The sequence below is a fragment of the Cucurbita moschata genome, unplaced genomic scaffold, assembly GCF_002738365.1.
Source record: "Cucurbita moschata cultivar Rifu unplaced genomic scaffold, Cmos_1.0 Cmo_Scf00016, whole genome shotgun sequence".
NCBI lineage: Eukaryota > Viridiplantae > Streptophyta > Magnoliopsida > Cucurbitales > Cucurbitaceae > Cucurbita > Cucurbita moschata.
The window spans coordinates 2,748,378-2,773,364 of NW_019268532.1; the positions used below are offsets into that span (position 1 = coordinate 2,748,378).

The 24,987-nt window shown below is 37.9% G+C and overlaps 4 protein-coding genes across 8 annotated transcripts; 2 read left to right on the top strand and 2 right to left on the bottom strand.

Annotated features, from left to right (window-relative positions):
• Positions 1–1,713: 1,713 nt before the first annotated feature.
• Positions 1,714–3,723, bottom strand: LOC111454475 (probable transcription factor KAN4). Of its 3 annotated transcripts, none has more exons than XM_023095967.1 (6): positions 3,233–3,723; positions 3,068–3,144; positions 2,948–2,984; positions 2,751–2,829; positions 2,264–2,357; positions 1,714–2,138 (listed from the first exon to the last, which is right to left on the bottom strand). In XM_023095967.1, exons 1-6 carry the CDS (start codon positions 3,546–3,548, stop codon positions 1,911–1,913), a joined length of 831 nt encoding a protein of 276 aa, XP_022951735.1. In that variant the 5' UTR covers positions 3,549–3,723; the 3' UTR covers positions 1,714–1,910. The 3 variants fall into 3 exon arrangements, with proteins under 3 accessions (XP_022951735.1, XP_022951736.1, XP_022951734.1); XM_023095968.1 differs by having other exon boundaries at positions 1,714–2,135; positions 3,233–3,722; XM_023095966.1 differs by having other exon boundaries at positions 1,714–2,141; positions 3,233–3,722.
• Positions 3,724–9,515: 5,792 nt separating this feature from the next.
• On the bottom strand, positions 9,516–13,492 carry LOC111454553 (B3 domain-containing protein REM16-like). 2 transcript variants are annotated; one of them, XM_023096052.1, is made up of 5 exons: positions 13,237–13,492; positions 12,968–13,129; positions 10,627–11,200; positions 10,276–10,460; positions 9,516–10,051 (listed from the first exon to the last, which is right to left on the bottom strand). In XM_023096052.1, the coding sequence occupies exons 2-5, from the start codon at positions 13,076–13,078 to the stop codon at positions 9,737–9,739; spliced, it is 1,185 nt and encodes a 394-aa protein (XP_022951820.1). In that variant the 5' UTR covers positions 13,079–13,129; positions 13,237–13,492; the 3' UTR covers positions 9,516–9,736. The 2 variants fall into 2 exon arrangements, with proteins under 2 accessions (XP_022951820.1, XP_022951821.1); XM_023096053.1 differs by having other exon boundaries at positions 12,968–13,086; positions 13,237–13,486.
• A 3,219-nt stretch (positions 13,493–16,711) lies between these two features.
• LOC111454557 (dof zinc finger protein DOF1.6-like) lies at positions 16,712–17,643 on the top strand. Its single transcript, XM_023096057.1, has one exon. The coding sequence runs from the start codon at positions 16,728–16,730 to the stop codon at positions 17,421–17,423; it is 696 nt and encodes a 231-aa protein (XP_022951825.1). The 5' UTR covers positions 16,712–16,727; the 3' UTR covers positions 17,424–17,643.
• Positions 17,644–21,375: 3,732 nt separating this feature from the next.
• On the top strand, positions 21,376–24,950 carry LOC111454555 (thylakoidal processing peptidase 1, chloroplastic-like). 2 transcript variants are annotated; one of them, XM_023096055.1, is made up of 7 exons: positions 21,376–22,156; positions 22,205–22,415; positions 22,532–22,600; positions 22,701–22,769; positions 23,756–23,842; positions 23,932–23,999; positions 24,203–24,950. In XM_023096055.1, exons 1-7 carry the CDS (start codon positions 21,729–21,731, stop codon positions 24,321–24,323), a joined length of 1,053 nt encoding a protein of 350 aa, XP_022951823.1. In that variant the 5' UTR covers positions 21,376–21,728; the 3' UTR covers positions 24,324–24,950. The 2 variants fall into 2 exon arrangements, with proteins under 2 accessions (XP_022951823.1, XP_022951822.1); XM_023096054.1 differs by having other exon boundaries at positions 21,376–22,415.
• Positions 24,951–24,987: the final 37 nt, after the last annotated feature.

The window sequence follows — 24,987 nt, forward strand, 5'->3', positions numbered from 1 at the left end:
ATCTCTACTCGCAACCAAATTCAATCTTTTCAATCTTCTTTGAATTTTCTTTAATTCCACATCAGATCCGGCGTTACATATCATAGTCATTTTGAAGCTAAACCCAAACCCAGATTTAAAAAAAAAATGTGTATATCAACCCATTTGGTTCTTCTCTAGAATGGTACCATATGCAAAGAAGTATGCTACTCATTTATGTGGATATGAACAGGCACCGACTGTTTTGACAGTACAATGGGCCTTACGAAGCGGCAGCTGGTAGCCACTGAGTTGTTGATAGAAGGATTTGTTGAATGATGCATTCAAAAACCATATCTCCTGATGCTATGCGTTGAGGCCCCATCCTATTCATTACCCTTTCAGTTAATGTTTTTGTTTTTATCCCTTCTTTTCAACCTTCTAATTTTCAACCAACAATCATTGAACTTTAAATTAAAGAATTGAAGAACACCAATATGGTGTTCGTGCTTTGGTGGCTCTTCAAGATCCTTTCGATCCTTTCGATGTTCTATGCTGTATTCATATTTGGGTTAGATGTGGTAGCTTTGTCCCTGGATTAATTTGACTCGAATTATGGACCTAATCTGTAATTCTATATTGGTTAACAATGCGGCTAAAGAAGTTTATTATAACAGCTCAATTCCACTACCAGTAGATATTATCTGATTTGGCTCGTTACGTATCACTGTCAGCCTCACAATTTTAAAACGCGTCTATCAGGGAGAGATTTCCTCACGCTTATAAGGGATGTTTTGTTCCGGTCTTCAACCAATGTGGGATCTTACATTTATCTTTTATCATTTTTTTCATCATGTTAGCCTAGTCGAGGCTCATCCATGCTCAATCTCAATTGACAAATCTTCGATTTGATCTGTCTCTCAATGATCAATGAAAATATATACGTGTGCTACCTTAACATGTTGAAGGAGACTTTTTTATTCTATTTTATTGGATTGGTGTGCAAAGGGTCGAAATACTGAAGTTGAAAAGAAAAAGAAACCGCTCTAAAAGAGTCAAACAATAGGAGAAGAAAGTATAGAGTCACGATAGCTGGATAGAGACTATAAATTAGACAAGCAGAGCTTCTTCGACTGAGAAATTTGTATAAGATCATGACATCGAGCTTGATAGAGACTATAAATTAGACAAGCAAGCTTCTTTGTCTAAGAAATTTATATAAGATCACGAAATCGAGCTAGATAGAGACTAAAAATTAGAGAAACAGAGCTTCTTCAACTGAGAAACTTGTATAAGATCATGAAATCGATCTGGACAGAGACTAAAAATTAGACAAGCAGAGCTTCTTTGATCGAGAAATTTGTATAAAATCATGAAATCGAGCTGGATAGAGACTAAAAATTAGACAAATAGAGCTTCTTCGACTAAGAAATTTGTATAAGATCACGAAATCGAGCTGGATAGAGACTAAAAATTAGACAAACCAAGCTTCTTCAACTGAAAAATTTGTATAAGATCATGAAATCGAGCTTGATAGAGACTAAAAATTAGACAAACAGAGCTTCTTCGACTAAGAAATTTGTATAAAATCACGAAATCGAGCTAGATAGAGACTAAAAATTAGGCAAATAGAGCTTCTTCGACTGAGAAATTTGTATAAGATCATGAAACCGAGGTGCTATTAATAAATTATCCTTTTCTCTTTAAACAAAAACCTTAAAATCTAAGAACACAAAACAAAACCAAACCAAAAAGAATGTCAAAATCAAACATCTCTCTTTACTCTCTTGACCATAACATATACAACAAAGGAAGATCTCAACGAGATTACACAATCTTCACCTCTCCAACAAGAACTCATATAGAAATATTAAGAACTAATAACAAAAACCCACATCAATTATGTTAAGAACTATAAGAAAAACCCACAAAGATGAAGGCTTTAATTAGTTTTAGCATTTAAGAAGGGGAAGTTCAGAAGATGAAGAGTGAGTATTAGACTCAATTGTAAGAGCATTTGGGCATCCAAGAGTGATATCTAAGTTTAGCTTATTAATATTTGTATGATACACACCGCCATGATGATGATCACACAACGACAAGCAGCTACCTTCCAACCTCTGCTTCTTCACGCCACTCGAGATTTCGATGCTCGCTTTGTGTCGGTCCAGCTGTTGCTGCTTCAAACCAACCAAAGAAAAAAAAAAAAAAAAAACCCAACCATTTTTGGTTATAGAGGGAAAAGTTTGTGTCTTTAAGGTTGTTTTTAGACATGTCGTGTTGTATTTATTATATGTATACGAACCTGGTTGTTTCCAATATTGTTGTTGTTGTTGTAATGTTGACTCCATCTCGTCGTCATCTCTTGATTTGTCTCCATTGATGAACAGAACAAGTTCCTGATTAATCGTTAATTAACCCACTAATTACATTACTTTACCACACTAATTATATATATATATATATATTTTAATGTTTTATGTATTTGTGAATTATTGAGCTGAATTTCGAGAACAAATTATTGTTTGATAATATATGGTTTTTGAAAATTAAGCTTATAAACCCGACTTCAGTAAACTCTTATGGGTTGTATCTGAAGATATGAAAAAGGGACGTTTTTATGTCAGCAGAAGCTCGAGCTCGTGGAATTGCTGATCTTGTAGTGGTTGAATACAAAAAATAGTACGAATTTCACGCAAAAATTCGAAATTTGATTCGTGGGTTTCTTTGTTTCGTTATCGATTTTCAAAATCTAAACGAAAACGCAAGAACTTGGGAAAAAAATCACTCACATTTGATCAGAGCTTTTCCACATTGGGTTAGAGATCTCAGCACCACTTGGATCAACTTCTTGTCTTTGGTTCTTCAAGGCTGAGTATGCAACATCAACAATCAAAGCATCCATTTCACCAAAATTGATCAAAAAAACCCTAAATCATCGAAATTTTGAGCAATTTTCAGATCAAAAAAGGAAAAAGATTGTAATTACCAGTTGATTTGTCTGTGCTTTTCACTGTTCTATACATCTGAATTAACACAAAAAAGATTTGAAATTAGTGCAATAATTTGTGATTAATTGCTTAATTTCAATTAATTAACCAAAACCCACCTGTAAATGGCTCTTTACATGAGCTAGGGTTAGATCCTTCACATTCATAAGCTCCAAAACAGATTTTGGTGTTGCCCCTAGAAAAAAAACAACCAAAATGAGCTAAAAAAAACATTGAAATTTGAATTTGATTTGCATTTCATATGAATTCAACAAGACATGTACTTTCATGGCCGCCAAGCAGCTGAACGGCGTGGACAAAATGAGCATGAAGCGTTGTAGTCCATCTCATTCTTGGAGCTCTAATACCCATTTTTGCAGCTCTTTTAAAATGGCGGCCATAGATTTGAGGTAGGTGGTCGTTAAAATGGCGGCCATTGTTGAAGCTTGTTTCAAGCTCAAGAGGTAGACCCATATGGGGTTTAGCCGGAAGATAGAACCCGGCAGTTTCATTGCTGAGATCGCTGCCGGTGCTGCCGGAATTTGACGGCGGACTTATGTGCAAGGAGAGGTCCGGGAGGGGATGGGAGGAGGTGAACATGGAGGGAATTTGGAGGAGATCGAGGAAAAAGGTGGTGACCCTTTTGAGATTATGAGTGGATTATGATTTGGGAGAAAGAGATGGAGAAAGGGGTTTGGAAAAATGGGATCTTTGGAGGAAAGATGAGGATTTCAATGGGTTTATAAGGGGAAAGTCCTAGAGAGAGAGAGGGCGAGAGGGAGAGAGAGAAAGGGTTTTGGGTATTAGTTTGAGTAATAAAAAGGGTGGGAAGGAGTGAAAAAGTTGAAACTTCTGTATGCATTTAATACTCACAGATGGATCAGACAGCTTTTCCAACACATACACAAAACAGGAGAGAGAGAGAGAGAGAGAGAGAGATTCTTATCTAAATAATGGGGAATGAAAAGGAAGTATTTTTAAGGTTTGATTACTTATTTGAACCTAGATGAGTTTATTTTAGGGAGTGTTTTCGATCTAGAAGTTTGATGTATTATCAATTTGAACATAGATCAGCTTGTTTTAGGGAGTGTTTCGATCTAGAAATTTGATGGATTATCAATTTAAGCATAGATTAGCTTATTCTAGGGAATGTTTTCGATCTAGAAGTTTGATGGATTATCCATTTGAACATAGATCAGCTTGTTTTACAGAGTGTTTTCGATCTATAAGTTTGATGGATTATCAATTTGAACATAGATGAACTTGTTTTACGGAGTGTTTTTGATCTAGAAGTATGATGGATTATCAATTTGAACATAAATCTGCTTATTTTACGGAGTGTTTTCGATTTACAAGTTTGATGGATTACTAATTTGAACATAGATCAGCTTATTTTACGGAGTGTTTTCGATCTAGAAGTTGATGGATTATCAATTTGAACATAGATCAATTTATTCTATAGAATATTTTCGATCTAGAAGTTTGATAAATTACCAATTTGAGCAAAGAAATGTTTTGGATCAACAAGTTTGATAGATTATCAATTTGAATGCATATCAGTGTATTCCATTGAATGTTTTGGATCAAGAAATTTGCTTGTTTTAATGTTTGTTTTTTATTGAAAAATTCTATAGATTCCCAATTATTCCCAATTTGAACATAGAGCAGCTTGTTTTAATGTATGTTTTCGATCAAAAGGTTTGATAGAGATTATCAATTTGAACATAGATCAACTTGTATTAATACATGTTTTCAAATAAGAAGTTTGATAGAGATTACCAATTTGAACATAGATCAACTTACTTTTAGTGCATGTTTTTTATTGAGAAGTTCGATATATTACTGATTTGAACATAGATCAACTTCGATTAAAAAATTTGATAGATTACCAATTTGAACATAAATCAGCTTACTATAATATATATTTTCGATGAACGAGTGGAAGATTAATTTGATTAGATTTAGAATAGAATAAAGTTGGGGTAACATCAATTGAATAAGATTCCCCATTTTGTGTATAAACGAGGTATATTTGACGTTGCTTTCCAAATTATCCCTCTGTTCAAACCCTGTCACCACTGCTCCCTTTTTTCTATTTTCTGTTTTCTTTTTCAAACCTCTATCCATTAATGACGTCATATATTACATATTCCCTAACAAGACGTTCTGTTCGGTTCTGATTAGTGGTATCCGTTCAAATTACGGTATAGTGACTTCGCAAAGCTTCACCTCAAGCGATAAGACATTTCTTCTCGTTAATTAAACAGGGTTGAAAACGAGAATTACATTCTCTGTCCTCAACTCCGCCCCGCTCTAATATATATAGAGAGCAAGAACAGGGACGGGGAAGACTTCCACTTCCACTTCCACTTCCACGCCTACCCCTATAGATATCTCTACTTTTGACTGATGCGAGCGTAAAATCATTTGATAAACCATCTGTTTTTCGTCTCGAAAGACCATCAACTTTAATCAGACAGACAACCAAAGCTACGAAAAATACGTCTACACTAACCCATTAGCTCAACTATTTGAATCCACTACTTTTATCATTTATTGGCTCTACGTTCTTAAAAGACGTAGCTCAAAGAATCGTGCATAATATTAAAAAATTAAAAATTTATTCTATTAATTAATGAAAAAAAAAAAAAAAACATAAACGTTGAAAGGAACAGGTAAGCATTTGTCTGCCTTAACTTAAGATGTATCCTTAAGTTCCCCAATATTCCCTCTCCGTGTCCAGTTATTCCTTGTCCAATCTTCCGCTCGTGCCTCACGTGACCTCCCCTCTTTAATTACCATTAATTAATCTTCATTACTACTAATCCATTAATTAACTCAACTAATCTTCTCTTCTTTTATAAACAAAAAATAATAATAATAATATATTTTTTTATTTGGTCAGCGCCTGATGCGCTCTAGATTCTCCGGGAAATGCAACGGCTTTATTAATTAATTAATTAATTAATTTAATTTGTTCATCATTCTCTCTCCGTGCATTTCTCTCTCAAGAATATACAAAATTTATTGGAAACATGCAAATATTTAAAAATAAATAAATAAAAAATGCTTATGAATCACAGGCAAAATTTTGGATCATATTCCATATTCTATGCCTTTGTCTTATCATAAATTTCTTCTCTCTCTCTGTCTTTTGCATCTTTTTCTTCTCAAAAACACCCTTTTCTTTTTAATTCACAAGTGGAATGGTGCACGGCATAATTGGGTTTCTCTGTACCCGAACCACGATTTGGTATTGGATGGTCTCGACATTCTCCTGTGAAATGACCGTATTACCCACTTAACTTGAACTACTGCGAAGAACGAAAACTATTCTCACATATAATACCGCCCAAGATCTCACTATCACTTATGCATGTGCGAAGTTGCAATGCTGTAAAGGAAAAAAAAAACTTGGAGACATATGAGCGTGGTGGTCCGTGCGAGATTGCTATCATAAAAAAGAAAAAGAAATGGCTCTAGAAGAGAGAATGCATTATAGAGTCTCATTAGGTAGAGACAGCAAATTAGACTGAGAAATTTGTGGAAGGTCAAGAGTCAGTCCACGTTACCTACTTAGCTTGAACTATGTCTACGAATGAACCCACAAACAAACCGTGTTCTTTTAGTATGTTTTGTCATCATTCATATGCTTCAAAGGAAAATCTATGCTCCAAATCACCATGGCTTCATATCTTCTAGATTACTCTCATTTGTGTATCTTGTATTTGACTATAGTATTTATACGATTAGTAAAGTTAGATAAATTTTTATAATATGATCTAAGGAGACGACATTATAATAGGTAAGAGTAGAGGACATGTAATATTAAATCTTTGTTCGAATATATACAACTATGCACATATCAACATGCATGTGTTACCTCGAGATTCGAGCTCTAAACCCCATCTTCGTCCTCTCCTCCTCCTCAAACTCCCAGCAAATATGCATATATAAATATTATAAGATGATCAAAACGACAAAAAAGAAAGGAAAGAATCACCGAAATCAACGCCGTTTGGGCTTGTGAGCTCCCAGAACATGAACATTGGTAATACAATTAAGAAGGAGAAGAAGTGTTCAAAATCACAATCAAACATATAATAATAATAATCAACAAAGGCCTATAAAGAGGAAAACGAAAAGATGCCATTGGAAAAGGCACAGCTGACGATTGGTCATTAAGGATCAGGTCATTAAAATGGTCAAGGAACGAAACTAGGGGTAACCCTCCCCCAACAACCCTAAACTTTTAGGGTTATTCCCAAACTTCCATAATTTCCGATGTGGGTTTGTTTGATTTGGAGTTTTTTTTTTGGAGAATCCCTAAGCTCAAAGCTCAGTGGAAGGATGTCACATGTCAGGACAGAGAAACAGAGTTTTTTTTTTTAAATATTTTTTTTACTTCTTTTTTTTGTGTGTTCTTCATTAATTCAATCATATCTTTGACCAAAAATGGTAGCTGTACCGCAGTTCTCATCCCACTTTCTCAAAACAATGAAGGTTTTCTAAGAATATTGGGTTTCTTTCGAGAGATTCAGTTGTCGTACTGCCAAATTTCACAATGGAACAGATATTAACGTCATCTACAATAAGATTTGAACTTTTGAAACGAGTAGATTTTTGTTTGTGAAATGAGTATAGGCAATGTTCGGGGGCCAATAGCTATCAAGGGGCTCATAGTTTAAAATAGCAAACTTATAATCTTTTAATGGAATATCTGTCTTAATTGATTGAACTAAGGTTCGATATTCAAGGGTTTATAAAGTATTCTTGTGTCGGTTTGGGAAGTAATTATGTGAGAAGGGTAATAGTAAAAAATTGACCAATATCGGTCAGAAGGGGCATCATTATCGTACATACAACCAGATGTGCCCAATGTACGATGTAAAGATATCTCATTGCTTTTTCTATTTGCCGTTTACTATGAGCAGAAGAGGGCAGTCCGGTATTGTTATATCTAAGGTAGGGATGTGAAGATAAAAATAATTGAGAGTATGGGTTAAAAAGAAAAAAACCTTTGGTAAGTTCTAAAAGGCGAGGAGGCATCGTCCTTCCGAGATTTGTAAGTGAATGTTAGATCACTCATTAGTTGGAAAGGGGAAAGAAGCATGTCTTATAAGGGTGTGTAAAACTCTCCCTAGCAGACGAGTTTTAAAAAATTTGAGGGGAAACTCGGAGGAGAAAGCCCAAAGATGACATTGTCTACTAGCGGTGGGCTTGGGTTGTTACAAATGGTATCAGAGCCAGTCATTGGGCGGTGTGTTAGCGAGGACGTTGGGCTCCCAAGGGAGGTAGATTGTGAGATCCCACATTGGTTAGAGAGTGGAACAAAGCATTTCTTATAAGGGTGTGGAAACCTCTCCTTAGTAGACGCGTTTTATAAACATTGAGGGAAACCCGGAGAAGAAAGCCCAAAGATGATAATATCGGCTAACAGTGAGTTTGGGCTGTTATAAATGGTATCAGAGCCAGTCACCGAACAAGGTGCTAGCAAGTACACTGGGCCCTAAGGGGGTGAATCGTGAGATCTCACATCAGTTGGAGAGGGGAATGAAACATTCCTTATAAGAATGTGGAACCCTCTCCCTAGCAGACCTATTTTAAAAACTTTGAGAGGAAGCCTGAAAGAAAAAATCCAAAATGACATACTAGCAATAGTCTTGGGCTGTTAGAGTAAACTATGGGTTTACGATACCGAACCCCTCTCGCTCAACCAAACCACAAGGGTTAAAAAAAAATTCTTATTCCTTAACTTAGCTTTGTGAGATCTTTAGAGAGAGAGAGAGATGTGTTTATCTATGTAAGCTTCTACCTGTCATTTGATATGTAATGGGGTGGACCACAGAAGAACAAAGACATGTTTGGTGAAAAATGTAAGTGTAAGATAGAAAGGTACCTGATATCCCTGAAGAATTCCAAACAAATGCTAGAAACAACTCCCAAAAACACCTGCAAATGTCAAGTTCTCCATCAATGGCGCAGAAGAAAAAAAGAAAAAGTAGAGAACTTGAATCAACATCAAACAGCACAAAAGGAAAAGAAAACAAATACCCATTTCCCTCTCAACTCCACCAAGCACGACTTCCTTCCTTCCTTCCTTACACTGCAGAGAACATGTACAAACAAAACTCAAGTCATAATTTACCATTGGCGCTTTCTGAGGATCAAACCATCCATGATGGTGAAGAATTGCAGGCATATGAACCCTTCTGTGTTCCACTTCATAGCCCTGCAAGATTTGCATTTTGTCCTCTGTGTATTGAATAATGGCAAACCCACGTGAACTTCGAACATACACTCATAACTCAGGGATTGAAAAGGATATATTCCTATCCCCTCTTTGTTTTTTTTCACATCAATGCGTTTAGTTTAAGGCTCGACTTTTATCTCGAGCTGGATAATGAAGAAGCAGATATCGAGTATGGTGTTCTACGTTCCGACCCTTCTCAATGGCTGCATATGGCTAGTTCAAGGCTGAGAAATTTCTCAGCTCTCATACAATGCAACCAATAATATGAGTGATTGAAACTCATGGGCAGTGTTTCACATCAAAAGTTACAAAACTGTGAATGAAGCTTAGAAACTCTTATAAACAGGATATTCTACTCGTGTATGACAAAGTTCGGACTAGCGTGGCATCGACAATATGTTTGCACGGGATAAGTCACTGCCACAGAACATCATATGTTATAACAGAGTGATTACCTACAAAATTATACAGATATCAAATCATGGGTCTTAGCATAAGGTACTAGATAATTTGGGAACTTGCCACAAATTAAGCTTTAGTTGGCTTTGATTAGCTTCCTGTTGCTCTTAGCCGACACACGAGTAAGAGGGATAACATCTTCGACAACACGGAAGATTTTGACCTCCAGGACCACAGGACCACTTGTTATAGGGACAGGCTCAAAGACGCAGACGTCGAATTCTTCTAAATTGTTATCTATAGCGAAATGTTTCCATCCACTTGTAAGGCCACCGCATTGACGACTTGCGGTAAAGTTGAATTTGGCTGGCCATTCGTCGTTTCCGAGACGCAGTATTACGTCTTGGTTGCAAAGGGAGAGATTTTTCGTAACCCATTGAGTGGGGATAAACTGCATCATCAACCAACGTGCCGTGTGATATGCATATAAGAACTAAAAAAATCGACGAACTTAACATACAGTCAACAAAGGGATTGCCCAACTTTCCTAATACTAAGGAATTCACACATTCATTTCACAGTTCACTTCAGAAGATCTCATGGAAATCATAGATTGGGCGTTGAAAGAAAGTTCAAGGAGAAACTAAAAGATCAGCAACAGAATACAAGTTTTACCAGGTAGAATCTCCTGTATACATGTGAAGGTCGCATGATAACTTTGAAACCAGCATTGCTTGATGCTGCTTCTGCCAACTTCAGGGCATTGTTCTTGTCCTCTTCCGTAATAGCCCTACGATTGGATAGGTATTGCTCGGCATATGACCCGGTTTTCTTAACAGGAGTAGCTTCCTCGTCGGAATCTAGCAAAGTTCAATGTCAGATACCAGATTGATCCATAAACATTAAATAGATTGAGTCCTGACTACACAATCATTACAAAAATGCTTTCCAAGTCTTAGGAATCACCAAGAAAACAGGGAGACATGAATCAAGGATTAAAAACTTAAGCAGTTCTTCTCCAACTACCTGATAACTGAACCGGAGCAGGGGTGGGTGTCATAACTGCTGCACTTTTTGGAGTTTCTTTCCTTCTTCTAGTACGTATTGTTCGTATAGGCTGAGCTGAAAAAACCTCAGGTTGACCATTCAAATTTGTAGCTTTGGACACGACGTCCTGTATCATACGTTCCATACTGTCATCGTGCATATTATTTTCAGACGAAGCGCATTCAGCACCATTGTTAGCATCAACATCAAAACTATCTAAAGTGGGTTCGCCAAACTTCCTCTTAGCCTTGTGTCCAGTGTCGCTATTTTTATGCTCACAGATTTTTACGAAATATGAGGCTTCCTTCTCACAAAAGCTCTTCCAATCAAATACTAAAACGTCAAACTGCGACGCTCCATTGTACCTAAAAACTAAAAGATCATTCTGCTCCAGAGAATGAGCCCTCACAAACTCTTGCCAGCCGTGTTTGAAATACAATTTATCATCATTGGCAGACAATCCCACATCCCATGTGGCACCACTAGGACCTTTAAGAGTCACAGTTGATGGAAGTTTCTTTTTCAAATTGTTTGCAAATTTGTTTGGAAGTACCTGCAGCTCAGATAATATATATAAATGAGTTGCCAAGATTCTAGAAAAGTTTGTAAGAGAAACTATGATGCAATTTTCAGATCAAAGAAATAGATGATCATAGCAAAGAGATCAGTTCTAATGGAGTGAGTGTTTGTATCCAAATAGTAAATCATCAATTGTCTAAAACCCCATAAGCTTAGAACACCTTAGGAAGATGGTGTGTGCTTTAAACATGAACTGTATGAATGGGGCAACTGTAGGCGGTAAGGTATTGACGATTGTTGGGAGAGGAGTCCCACATCAACTAATTAAGGAAAAGATCGTGGGTTTATAAGTATGAAACACTATCTCCATTGGTATGAGTACTTTTGAAAAAACCAAAAGCAAAACCATGAGAGCTTATGCTCAAAGTGGACAATATCATACCATTGTGGAGAGTTGTGGTTACTAGCATGGTATCAGAGCCATGCCCTTAACTTAGCCATGTCAATAGAATCCTCAAGTATCGAACAAAGAATTGTGAGCCTCGAATGTGTGGTAAAAAAGTGACTCAAATGTTGAATAGAGGGTGTACTTTGTTCGAGGGCTCCAGAGAAAAGAGTTGAGCCTCGAATAAAGGGAGGCTGCTCGAGGGCTCCATGGGCCTCAGAGGAGGCTCTATGGTATACTTTGTTCGAGGGGAGAATTATTGAGAATTCTTGGGAGAGAAAGTCCCACAATGACTAATTAAGGGGTTGATCATGAGTTTATAAGTAAGGAATACGATCTCTAAGTATGAGGCCTGTTGGAAAAACCAAAAGCAAAGTCATTAGAGCTTATGCTCAAAGTGGACAATATCATACCATTCCTAACCTAAGGTACAAATGATCCAACAATGCTATAAAGTCACAATTTGCAGAGATCATTTAAGCTCATCATTGAAAGGCATTACCGAATAAGAACACGACAGCAGAAATACTTAAACATGAAATTTGTATGAACTTAATTCTCAAATAAATAGTCTCCAACATCGTTTCTAAACAATGAGGAAACAAATGGAATTCACTCCCAAATCCTAGAAAAGCTTGCAAGTGAAATTTTGATGCAATTTTCCGGTCAAAGAAATAGATGATCATAGAAAGTAACTAGTTCTATTAGAGCAAGTATGAGATCCCACATTTGTTGGAGAAGGGAACAAAACATTCATTATAAGGATGTAGAAACCTCTCCCTAGCAGACACGTTTTAAAACCATGAGGCTGACAAACGTATCGGGCCAAAGCAGACAATATTTGTGAGTGGTGGGCTTGCGCGGTTACAAATAGTACTAGAGTCAAACACCAAGGACGCTGGGCTCCCAAGGGGGGTGTGGGTTGTGAGATCTTACATTGGTTGGAGAGTGGAACGAAACATTCCTTACAAGGGTGTAGAAATCTCTCTTTAACAGACGCGTTTTAAACCCGTGAGACTTACAGACGTAATGGGCCAAAGCGGACAATAATTGTTAGCAGTGGCTTGGGCTGTTAGAATAAGTGTTTAAATCCAAATCGTAAATCATCTATCACGAAAAATCCATAAGCTCAGAACACTTGGGAAAAACGCTGAGTTCTTCAAACATTAACTCCATGGATGAGGAAACAAACAGCATACAATGTAAAAAAAACACAACAAAATCTAATGAACAGAGTCTCTGCTACAAGTTTGTGAGGATCAAAACCAAAATCTAATGTCTAATCATAATCAAACATCAAATGCAGAACCCAGAATTTGAAAATACAAAAGGAAAGAGCAGAAAAAGAAAACCTACAAGTTTCTGTTCACTACCACCGGCAAGAATTTGATAGAAGTGGGTGAACTGAAAATGGCTCCAATAGATATCTTCTGCCCATTTGTTGGAGCTATCGCTTACTTTATCCATTTGTACGGCTAGAAACACAATAAATTAACAACTAGAAGATCGAAATGCAATCTGAAATCCATTCAGAGAGCAAGTCCATCAATATGATCCAAGTAACAAAACATACCCAAAACAAACAAGAATCTAGATCTAGAAAGTAAGTGAGTGCCCTAACTTACCGGCGGATTTGGCGGCAGAACAAGATGGATGCAGCCGCCGATTGCCGATTTCGAAGCCGCGGTTGAATTTCCAGATTTGAAGGAAGATGGATCCGCCGCAATCGGATGCTTGGACAACAAGCAGAAAAGTAGAGCCGAAGCCCAAGTTATTGTTCTAATGCGACAAGTCACTGACGGAGAAAAAGGTAATGGAGATGCCCGTTTCAAGGCCATTCTTGAAAATCGATGAGCTTTTCTTCAGAGTACAGTGGAGTTGAATTTCCGCACGAACGTGTCGTTCGTTTACTTATCCAAGAAAATACCGTAAGAACACATTTTAGAATTAATTTTCTCACTTTTGATGCAATTTATTCTCTTGTTTCTATCAAGTTTGATGAACATAAGAAGGCTAATCTGTGTATAAGTTCTAAATCTAATGGATCTTGGAATTACTTTAGTTGTGTATTTAAGTTATAATCATAAATTATGTGAGGGTAAAATGGTCAATTTGATTTCGTCGCAGATTAGAGGGGATCGGGATTAAATCCTGGCCACAAACGACCCTATCCGGAGACTATAAATACCCACAGATTCATGGATGAATGTAATTCAGATCTCAAATTGAGACGTTTCCCGATCATCAATTTTGTCATTTCTAAGTTTCAAGCCATGTGATATAATTGCATTCGAGTCATTCAATCAAGTCTCGATCAAGTTCGATTGTGGGGTAACTCAACTTACAACAAGGTTGCGACCCAAATTTAGAATAAGGTTTCCTTCGAGCCTTGATGGAGTTCGATTGTGGGGTGACTCAACTCAAAACAAGGTTGCGACCCAATTTAGAATAAGGTTTCCTTCGAGCCTTGATGGAGTTCGATTGTGGGGTGGCTCAACTCAAAACAAGGTTGCGACCCAATTTAGAATAAGGTTTCCTTCGAGCCTTGATGGAGTTCGATTGTGGGGTGACTCAACTTAGAACAAGGCTTCCAAATATTGCTCCTGACTCAATTTAGAACAAGGTTTACAAATATTGCTTCTAGATCTTCAATTCGATCGTAAAGATAATCTAATTCTAGTTTCATCTGTTGGTTGATTCGAATTTTGTATAAGAAGGTATTAATTACTTTGATTCGAGGGTTCCTTCAATTCGATCGTAAAGATAATCTAATTCTAACCTCATATGTTGATTGATTCGAATTTTGTATAAGGAGGTATTAATTACTTTGATTCGAGGGTTCCTTCAACAAAAGCTTAGATTGTTGGGCTGAGGATTAGAGTTGCGTTATCAATATACGTGTCTTTTGGTTTGGTTATTGTCAGAGTCGTGACGTTGTAGGGCAATACCCCAACGTCTACCTCTAACATTTTTCTATAGTCCCTTTGGAAGCTCTATTTTGCTCTACGAGATCCCATATCGATTGGAGATGGGAACAAAGTATTCTTATAAGAGTGAAAACTTCTCCCTAACATGAGCGTTTTAAAATTTTGAGGGGAAACCCTTATACTGAAAGCCAAATAGGACAATATCTACTGCCAACATTAACTTTATTTAATAATTTTTTTTAAAAGAATATAAAAAACCGTGTTATATTTTTTTCGATAGTGACCTAATTCTTCTTCAAAAGTTTCAACCACTAAGAACCGTATCATCATTTTGTTCCAATCAATGATCCCTTAGTAAGAATCGCTCGAGTATATAAGTTCTATACTTTTGATCATTATAGACTAAAAAAAAAAAACGACCCTTATAGAGTAGAAAATACTTGCTTTAAGACTTTCGAACGCATTTCGACATTTAAAAACTAATGATACGATCCTTCATCATCTGGAACACATTTTTAGTTCATGTGGCATAAAAAACAGTCGACCTTCGGTTTCTCTGTCTCCCTGTTCCCTCTCTTGTTACGTGTTCGAGTGCTTTGACCAGTTATTAGTTAACCATGGTTAAATCTTGACCAAGGTAATTAATTAAGCTAATGATACTAAAATTAACCCGGTTAATAATGAAGGGTTGGATGTGTGTGTGCCATAATGTGTTTAAAGATGAGGGGGGAATGGAATGGTTTGTAGTGTAGTGTAGGGAGCATGCAAAGGTCGACAACTCAAGAAAAGAAATGGCACACACATCCAACCCTTCATTATTGCTTTCTTCCACATTCACCAACATTCATTATTCCCTTCCCACTCCTTTCCCTCTCTCTCTCCGTTCTCGTTGATATGATTCGGGTCAATTCAAGCATAGTTTACGTGATATTCGAGTAAAGGACGGGTACATAAATGAGCTGGAACTATAGCTGAGCGAGAGTGGTCTGAAAGGTAAGATAGCTAAAAAAGGTATAAAAGAGTTGATGTGTAACAATCTAAGCCCACTGAGTAGCTGATATTGTCTGCTTTGGTCCGTTATGTATCGTCGACAGTCTCACAGTTTTAAAGAGAGAGTAATTCGAAAGATAAGATAGCTAAAAAAATATAAAAGAGTCGGTGTGTAATAATTCAAGCCCACTGTTAGCAGATATTGTCCGCTTTAGCTTGTTAAGTATTGTTGATAGCCTCACAATTTTAAAACGCGTGTACTAGGGAGAGATTTTCATATCCTTATAAGGAATGCCCCCCTCGGAGCCAGCGTCCCTAGTTTTGAAACACGTCTACTAGGAAGAGGTTTTCACACCCTTATAAGAAATGCTTCCCTCGGAGTTAGCGTCCCCCTGTTTTGAAACGCGTCTATTAGGAAAAGATTTTCACACCCTTTTAAGGAATGCCCCACTCGGAGCCAACATCCCCCAGTTTTGAAACGCGTTTACTAGAAAAAGGTTTTCACACGCTTATAAGGAATGTCCCCCTCGGATCCAACGTCCCCAGTGCTTGGCTCTAATACCAGATGTAACAGTTAAAGCTCACCGCTAACACACCCTTACAAGGAATGCCTCCCTTGGGGGTCCAGCATCCTCACTGGCACACCACCTAGTGTCTGGCTCTGATATCATTTATAATAGTCGAATTCCACCGCTAACAGATATTGTTTGCTTTGACCCATTACATATTGCCATTAGCCTAGCGGATTTAAAACACATATGTTAAAGAGAGATTTCTACACCCTTATAAGTGGTACTTCATTCCCCTATCCAACCGATGTGGGATCTCACATTCCACCTCCCTCAGGGATCTAGCGTCCTCGCTAACACACTGCTCAGTATCTGGCTTTGATATCATTTGTAACCATATAAACCCATAGTTAGTACAAAATTGTCAATTTTGACCCGTTACATATCTCCATCAGCCTCACAATTTTAAAACACGTCTACTAAAAAGAAGTTTCTACACTCTTATAAGAAACGCTTCGTTCTCTCAATTATCTGATCCGGTGGTTGAGCTTAGAAAGTGTGGGTTTGGTGGTCAGTGAGATATGGAACATCGTACTACCCCACAGCTTTCACCCCCAAACTAAATAAAAACCCAATCTTTCCACTTTCTTTTAACTCATTCCCACTCCCATTTCTCCTCAATCTTCTTCAATGCCGTCGGAATCAGCCAATCCTAACAGAACCAACCGCCCCCAACACACCATGCCCTTCCCTCCCCCGCCCCAATCCGACCCACGCCCCTGCCCACGCTGCGACTCACTCAACACCAAATTCTGCTACTACAACAACTACAACCTCTCTCAGCCCCGCCACTTCTGCAAGTCCTGCCGCCGCTACTGGACCCACGGCGGCACCCTCCGCGACGTTCCTGTCGGCGGCGGCTCACGCAAAAACTCCAAACGCTCACGTTATCACAACGCCCCCTCCTCTGCTTCCTCCTCTTCCTCCTCTGTTTCTCTTCTTCCTCCCACCGCCGCCGTCACTAACGACATTAACGTCAATCTCAACGACACCATGTCCGGTCCTGCCACTTTCACATCTCTCTTGAGCTCCCAAGGATCCGGGTTTTTGGCTCTTGGTGGATACGGGTCTGGATCCGGGTCGGCTCATGCCCCTGCAGCTTTTGACGAAATGGGGTTCGGCTTAGGCAGGGGATTATGGGATACCGCTTGTACTTACACTGAAGTTGGGGATCTCGTCGGAGCTCCGGAGACGTCGTCGTCTGGATACAACACGTGGCAGATGAATGACACGAATGGCGACGGCGCTGGCGGCGGAGTTGTCGACGGCGATTTGCTGAATTGGCCGGACCTTGCCATTTCCATGCAAGGCAAGAGCTTGAAGTAATCTAATAATAATACACACAAAAACACCCTCTCAATGCTTTCCTTCATTTTTTTTTAATGGCTTTCTGAATCTTTCCTTCTGAGTTGTTTTCTGAATCTCTCCGACACAAATTCGACAAAGAAAACCAAAAAAAAAGAACAAAAATTAATGTTTCATGGGAGATTTCCCTTTGTCTCTGTTTATACAAATCGTGTTATTTTCTTGGTCTCTTCCATTATCAAAACCCATATGAATCTGAAAGAAAGAACAGAGCATTAGAATGATGCTCTGTTATGCTCTGTTTCTGATACGTTAGAACAGTTTTATAAACTATTACTGGTCTCTCTAATGGCTCCAAGAACATGGGATCCTAGGATTATCCGAAATATGAATTAATTAATTGATCCAAATCTCAACTTACAGGTTAGATTCATATAAAAATGTAACATTTTTCATGTGGGTTTGAGCTGAAAGAACTGAGAATCCCAATGAAAACAGAGCCCGTTACAACAAATGAAAGAAACCCATTTGGTTTTGTATTTTGGATTAAAGAACAAACCGTCCTCTGAAAACTGAGCCATTTGATTGACTGGACTGACAAGACGAGCCGAACTACGATGGAACAGGCGGTTCCCCCTTCTTGTTTGACTTTGACTTTGACTTCAACGAGGAGAGAGAGAGAGAGAGAGAGAGAGAGAGAGAAGGGGGCAGGGGGAGACCGAACGTGTTATTGAGAATGATTGGGAAGGGGGCTTTGGGAGGCAACGGGAACGGAAATAGCGGCAGGGTTTTGATGTCTATTGATTGCTTTCTATGGCGTTTGCCTAGACAAATGAGAGCAGCGGCCCCAAGCTTAGCGGTGTGGGCGCGCCCTCGTGCATTGGCGTCGAGTTCTTATGATCTTCTACTTCCCCCACTAACCCTACATTCATTATCTATGATGATTGTTTATGCACACCCATTGAATCAATCCCTAGGTGTTTTATCCAACATTATAGCCTTTATTTATATATACATATATATTTTGTAACGGTCAGATCCACTGCTAGCATATATTGTCCTCTTTCAATTTTCTCTTTCAGACTTCTCCTCAAGGGTTTAAAACGCGTTTACTAGAGAAGGTTTTCATACCTTTATAAATTGTAGTTTGTTCTCCTCCCCAACCAATGTGGGACATCACAATCCACCTGTTTTCATACCCTTATAAATGGTAGTTTGTTATTCTCCCCAACCAACGTGGGACATCACAATCCACCCCCTTCGGAGCCTAGTGTCCTTACTGGCACACCGCAGCGTGAAGGCTGGCACATCGTCCGGCGTCTAGCTCTGATACCATTTGTAACGGCCCAGATCCACCGCTAGCAGATATTGTCTTCTTTGGGCTTTTCGTTTTGGGCTTCCCCTCAAAGCTTTGAAACGCGTCTGTTAGAAAGGTTTCCATACCTTATAAACGGTGGTTTGTTCTCCTCTCTAACGAATGTGTGGCATCACACACATATATATAGTAAGAGAAATTTATTTTAGTATTTATACTTTCTTATGAGCGTTAACAATGTTGTTTTACTTGAAAGGTTCAGATTCTCGTGCCTTAACATTTGTTGTAATAGCCCAAACCTGCTTGTTCTCTTTGGACTTTTCATTTTGGATTTTTCTTAAAGTTTTTAAAACGTGTTTCTATAGAGGTTTCCATATCCTTGTAAAGAATGCATTTGTTCCTCTCTCCAACCAATGTGGGATCTCACCGTCCACCCCTTTAGAGGCACAATGTCCTCGTTGGCACACCGTTCGGTGCCTGACTTTGATATCATTTGTAAGAGTCTGAGACAACTGCTAGCAAATATTGTCCGTTTTAATTCATTATCACTATTAGCCTCGCAGTTTTAAAATGGGTTTTAAAAATCTTGAAGGGAATGCCCAAAGAGTACAATATCTACTCGTGGTGGGCTGAGCTGTTACAAATGGTATTAGAGCTAGACACCGGGCGGTGTGCAAATGAGGATGTTGTGCCCCGAAGGGGGTGGACACGGGGCAATGTGCTAGCGAGGACGTTGGGGCCCGAAGGGGGTGGATTATGAGATCACACATCAGTTAGAGAAGGAAACGACGAAGATGCTAGACACAACGTAAAAAAAAGTTTAAAGAAAAAAAAACAAAATTTTATCTTATTAGACATAAAATTTAAAGTTCAACGAACTCTTTGACATGGTAAATGATTGTGTCTTCAACACTATAGCTATGGTGGGATTAGTTGTTGGATGATCGTTGAATGATGTTTTGCTCGATTAGGCGAATGCGAGTGATGGATATGCCTTTTCTATTTTCTAATAGGCAAACTCGTGAAGAGTTCAAGAAGAAATAAACGGTGAAACCCCCATTGAAAACTATTAGTCGAGTGTGTCATTCAGTTTCATATTCTCTTACCGATATTCCAGGTGTAGATACCTATCTAAAACCAATTCATCGCAATAGCTATAAACGATTCTATTAGAGATCGAAATTCATATCCTCGTCCTGGGTTCTCCCATTATAGTAGAAATTGCACAAACACGACAGGTATCGTTCAAAATCCACTTTAGTTGATGTGTCATAATCTATGTAATCGATGAATATGTTGTCATTGTGAACCAGACACATTATAACTCGTAAATATATGGATAAAATGTAGTTTATATAATTTGACCGAACACACTGATAATATAAATGCTCATAAATTTTCTAAAGCTTTAATCATATTAGTACCCCTAAAAAAAAGTTTCTAAATTAAAAAAATATAAGGATAGATTATTAAATTAAATTAACAATAAAAATGATTAGTTTATCCCTGTCGTGGGTATCCTTGAAGAGGCAGAGGTACCACTCTAACTTGCCTAATATAATCTTTCTATTTTTATTTGGCTCAGATCAATCCGAAGGTTTTATCCACGAACCCGAAATCGAACCGATTCAGTTCGAGTTCAGAAAAATGAACCCAATCCTATATGAAATGTTAATCCAATTCAACCCAACTCTTATAGTTCGGGTTGAGTTGGTCCGGGTTGTCGGGTTGAATGTACACCCCTAATGCCAGTTCTTAGAAAATTTTATGAAAATGAAAAAAAAAAATTTAATTTAAACAAAACAGAAATAATAAGAAATTATATAATTATAATTATGGCGTTGAATTTATACAACTTCGATTTTCTCTCCATAAATAATAAGCATTTAAAAATATTTATTTATTGTTTTTATAGGTTTTTTAAAATTATATAATGATTTAAAATACTAAGGAAATGGGCAAGAAAGACAGGTTCGTCGCTAAAATCGCTGACGTACGCGCTTCCGTCACTCCCTTTTCTCTCTCTTAAGCCATAGCTGAGCTGGACAAAAAGTCAACCCACGTGGTTCTCCAATTTATCATAATAAATAATATTAGGATAAATTAGTTATTATTATTATTATTTTGCCATTAGAATTGTGTATTAAAATAAAATAAAAAAAGATAAAATCATTTATTGCGAGTTGTTGAATGTGTGTTTTAGGATAAAAATATTTCCAATTAATTTTTTTTATTTACAAAATTTTTAAAAATTCAAATATCAATGTTAATATTCATAATAATTTTAAAACTAGAACAGGATTATCTTAATTTTTGAGTTGACTGAGTTGACCCGACAAAAAAATGTCAAACTTTCGATTGATCCAAAACTTTTATTTTCCTGACATTCAACCTTAACCGAAAACAGAATATATATATATATATATATATATATAGATATAATCCAATAGGATAGAAATTAAAATTTAGTGAAATGGATAGAATTTAACCTTTATTTTATTATTCATACCATTTTTCATGATTCAAGGGCTTTTTCGTAATTTCACAGGCGAATACGGCCAACGTGTCTAGTCAAAAAGTCAAAAAGTCAAAAAGGGCAATCCATTTCATCTTCTCGTCGTCTTCCTCCGGCTGCGGTGGAAGTTTCTTCTTCATATATATCAATTTATTCATTTTTCCTGCTTGGGTTCCTCGTGTTTTTCCTCTCTGTTTCCTCTCTCTGATTCTCTTGTGGAAACCGAGCTCCCCCTCTTCTCAGATTCCTCTCGTTGACTTCCCCAAAACCCTATCTCCAGTCGTCAATCGCCGATCGATTCTTTGATTTTCAACCACTGGCTTCAATCCCCTCCGATCTGTAGTTTCCGGCTTCAATTTCCCACTTCGGACGCCGATTCTCTGCTTTCCGAAGAAGAAATGGAGTTTCTCGATCACTAGGTTGTTGCGATTATTCTTATCTTGTCTCTGCAACAAACCTGCTTCAAATCCTAATCCACCTACTGAAATTTGCGATCATGGCTATTCGAGTTACCCTCTCCTACTCCGGCTATGTTGCCCAAAACCTAGCTTCCTCCACCGGCCTTCGGGCCGGTAACTGCCGCGTTTTTCAGGAGTGTTGGGTCCGATCTTGTATTTTTGGCTCAAGCCATAATCCGGACCTCAAATCTGCTGGAAGCGCGCGCAATTATCGGTCTGATAGCCGGCGGTTTAAGCCGAGTTGTTCTTCTATGTACAGCGCTCTCCCGGGAGAAATGGTTGGGGAAAACCCTAAGAGTCCAATGATTTTGGGTTTGATTTCGATGCTGAAATCGATGGCGTCTGCTTCTGAATCTTCCCCGATCCCCACGGGGATTTTGGGGGTTTCTTCATTTAAAGCCACTTCGATTATACCCTTTCTACGAGGCTCGAATTGGCTTCCGGGTTACGATATACGATCTCATGTAAGCGATGATGTGGATAAAGGCGGAACAGTTTGTTGTGATTATGATGAAAGTGGGAGTGATGAGTTTTATGAGAGTGATTTTGAGAAGAGCAGCTGGGTTTCGCGCTTGTTGAATACCTATTCCGATGATGCAAAGGCTCTGTTTACGGCTTTGACTGTTAGTGTGCTCTTTAAATCGTTCTTGGCGGAGCCGAAATCGATTCCTTCTTCTTCCATGTATCCTACTCTGGAAGCAGGGGATCGTGTTTTAGCTGAAAAGGTGACCCTTAGTTCATATAATTGATATCTCTGAATTGAATTGTTGACAATCTTCATATTTGTTGACTGTTTTTACAGTTCTTCACTGATATCTGTTTCTTTTCCTCCTGATATTAGGTTTCATACTTTTTCAGGAAACCTGAAGTTTCTGATATAGTGATCTTCAAACCTCCTAAGATCTTGCAGGTATTGATTCCTTTGATTAATGAGATTCTTTTAAGGAAATTTTCTATTTAGAACTGTTGAATGCTGATTTGTTCTTGCATATTTTTTGCACCCCATTTAGGAATTTGGAGTTAGTTCGAGTGAGGTGTTTATTAAGAGAGTTGTGGCTACGTCTGGGGACGTGGTGGAAGTAAGTGTTCTTCAAACTTGTAACATCATTTCTTTAGTATGCAATAATTTTGTGATATGTTCATTTTTCAAAAAGATAGTTCAATTCTTTGCTTTGTTCTCTGATTCATATTGGTTAGCAAATGAGTAAATAACTTGTTCGCTTGAATATCGAGTAACATCAAAGGCTATGTGATAAGGAATCAACCCAAATAAAAACTTTGATACCAAATAATAAGGAATCACTACGAGGGAAGTAAGATTTTGTTACCTTGTTGAGCGAATATCTAAAAGCAAGAACACTTATTTGAGATTTGAATCACCCCACAAGCAAGATTGATTATGTCCCGCTTGAATGATTCTAAACATGCAACCTAAACTACGTAGAATTGCAAAGAAACTTAGCCTTTGGCTAAAGGAAAAAAAGGTAAGAACACTTGGCCCTACTGATAAAGATTCACTCCAAGGAAAAGTAAAATTCGAAGTATCTTGTTGATCAAATATCTCAAGGCAAGAACATTTGATTGAGATTCGAATACTCCACAAGCAAGATTGATCATGTCAAGCTTGAATGATTCTAAACATGCAATCTAAACTACGTTGAATTGCAAAGAAACTTAGCCTTTAGCTAAAAGAAAGCAAAAACGCTCTTTTTAGTGCATTCTCCAAGTCTCTTTACAAAGATAACATACATGGATTATATGGCCTCAAAATAAAAACCCTTTTAACATTCCATACTTTATGATCATAATTAATGGTTGTAAGTCAAATATCTTCAATGCTGGAGATGAATGGAGAACCGAATATAGTTACGATATTAGATAGTTCTCGACACTAATCGTTAGTAAACGATAGGATTTTCAAATCTTTGGTAGTTGCTAACACTCGACATTTATTAGTATCCCATCGGCTCATTTGGTGATTTAGATGCTGACCTCTAGTCCTATTGTATTAGTATTTAACATTATGACTTTGACATTAATTATTCGATGCAATGTCGTATGGTAGGTTCGGAACGGGAAATTGGTGGTAAACGGTGTTGTTGAAGATGAGGACTTCATCTTAGAGCCAATTGCTTATGAGATGGATCCAATGGTAATTGTCTTTCCATCTCAACCCTCCCTCTCTCTTTCGAATTCTGATCAATGGGAGAAATAAACAGTTTTGCTCGTTTTCTTCTGCAGCTTGTGCCTGAAGGTTATGTGTATGTAATGGGAGACAACCGTAACAATAGTTGTGATTCTCACAACTGGTAAGTTCACCATCTGAGTTCTATATTGCTTTATAATTTGAAACCCAAGGTAGAACTGTCAGCCACATAGGCACGTCGTGCTTTACAATTGTCGTAATGCTTTCGTGAGTAGATGAAAACCGGGTGATGAAGATCGAATACTAGCAACGATAGCCACCATTGTTTCTGATATTATGGTATACCTGTTTCTTTTTATTCTCCAGGGGTCCGCTCCCGGTTGAAAATATCGTAGGAAGATCATTATTCAAGTACTGGCCTCCCCCCAAAGGATCCAGTATGGTAGATGAACCACATGCAAAGAACATTAATCTGGGGATGTCCTGACACCGTCCCGGTATTACCTTACCTTATCATACCCTTAACACGGATCAAACTGGCCTATTTCGGTCCCGATTCCTGCAACATCTTTGCACATAAAACTTGGATTGGACTTCATGTCCACATGGTGTGTATTAATGGAAGTAACTCCTATCCCTTGTGATAGCTGTATCCTATGCTATTCTTAATCCAAAATGGGATTGAAGAAAAAAAAAATGGAAAAAAGAAAAGAAATGGATGGAATAAAAAGAGTTAGAAGGGAATTGATCTCTAGGCCCCTAAATTGGTATTGTGGAACCAAAGTTTTCGAATCTTCAAAGGGTTCGAGTGTTCCAGAAAATGTCGAACAGGCCTGGGACGAGCATCGTTCACCTTCAGCTTGCAGCCTCACTCTATTGTTTTGGTCATTGTAGACATCATATATGGCTGAGATGAAAGGACATGGAGTGGCAAATGTATCTATCTTAGCAATGAACAAACTTCATGGTGTGTCTATTTTCTGTGTGTTTTGTGCTGTACTTGCTCAGCTTTAGTCATAGACAAGATTGGATCCTGTAATTCTAGACAAGATTGTATCTGTGGATTTGAATTCAGAGATTTCAGATAATTGGTATTTTCTGTTTCGTTAGACGATACGACGGGTCGAATGTTGTCGTTTATAGCAGAATTA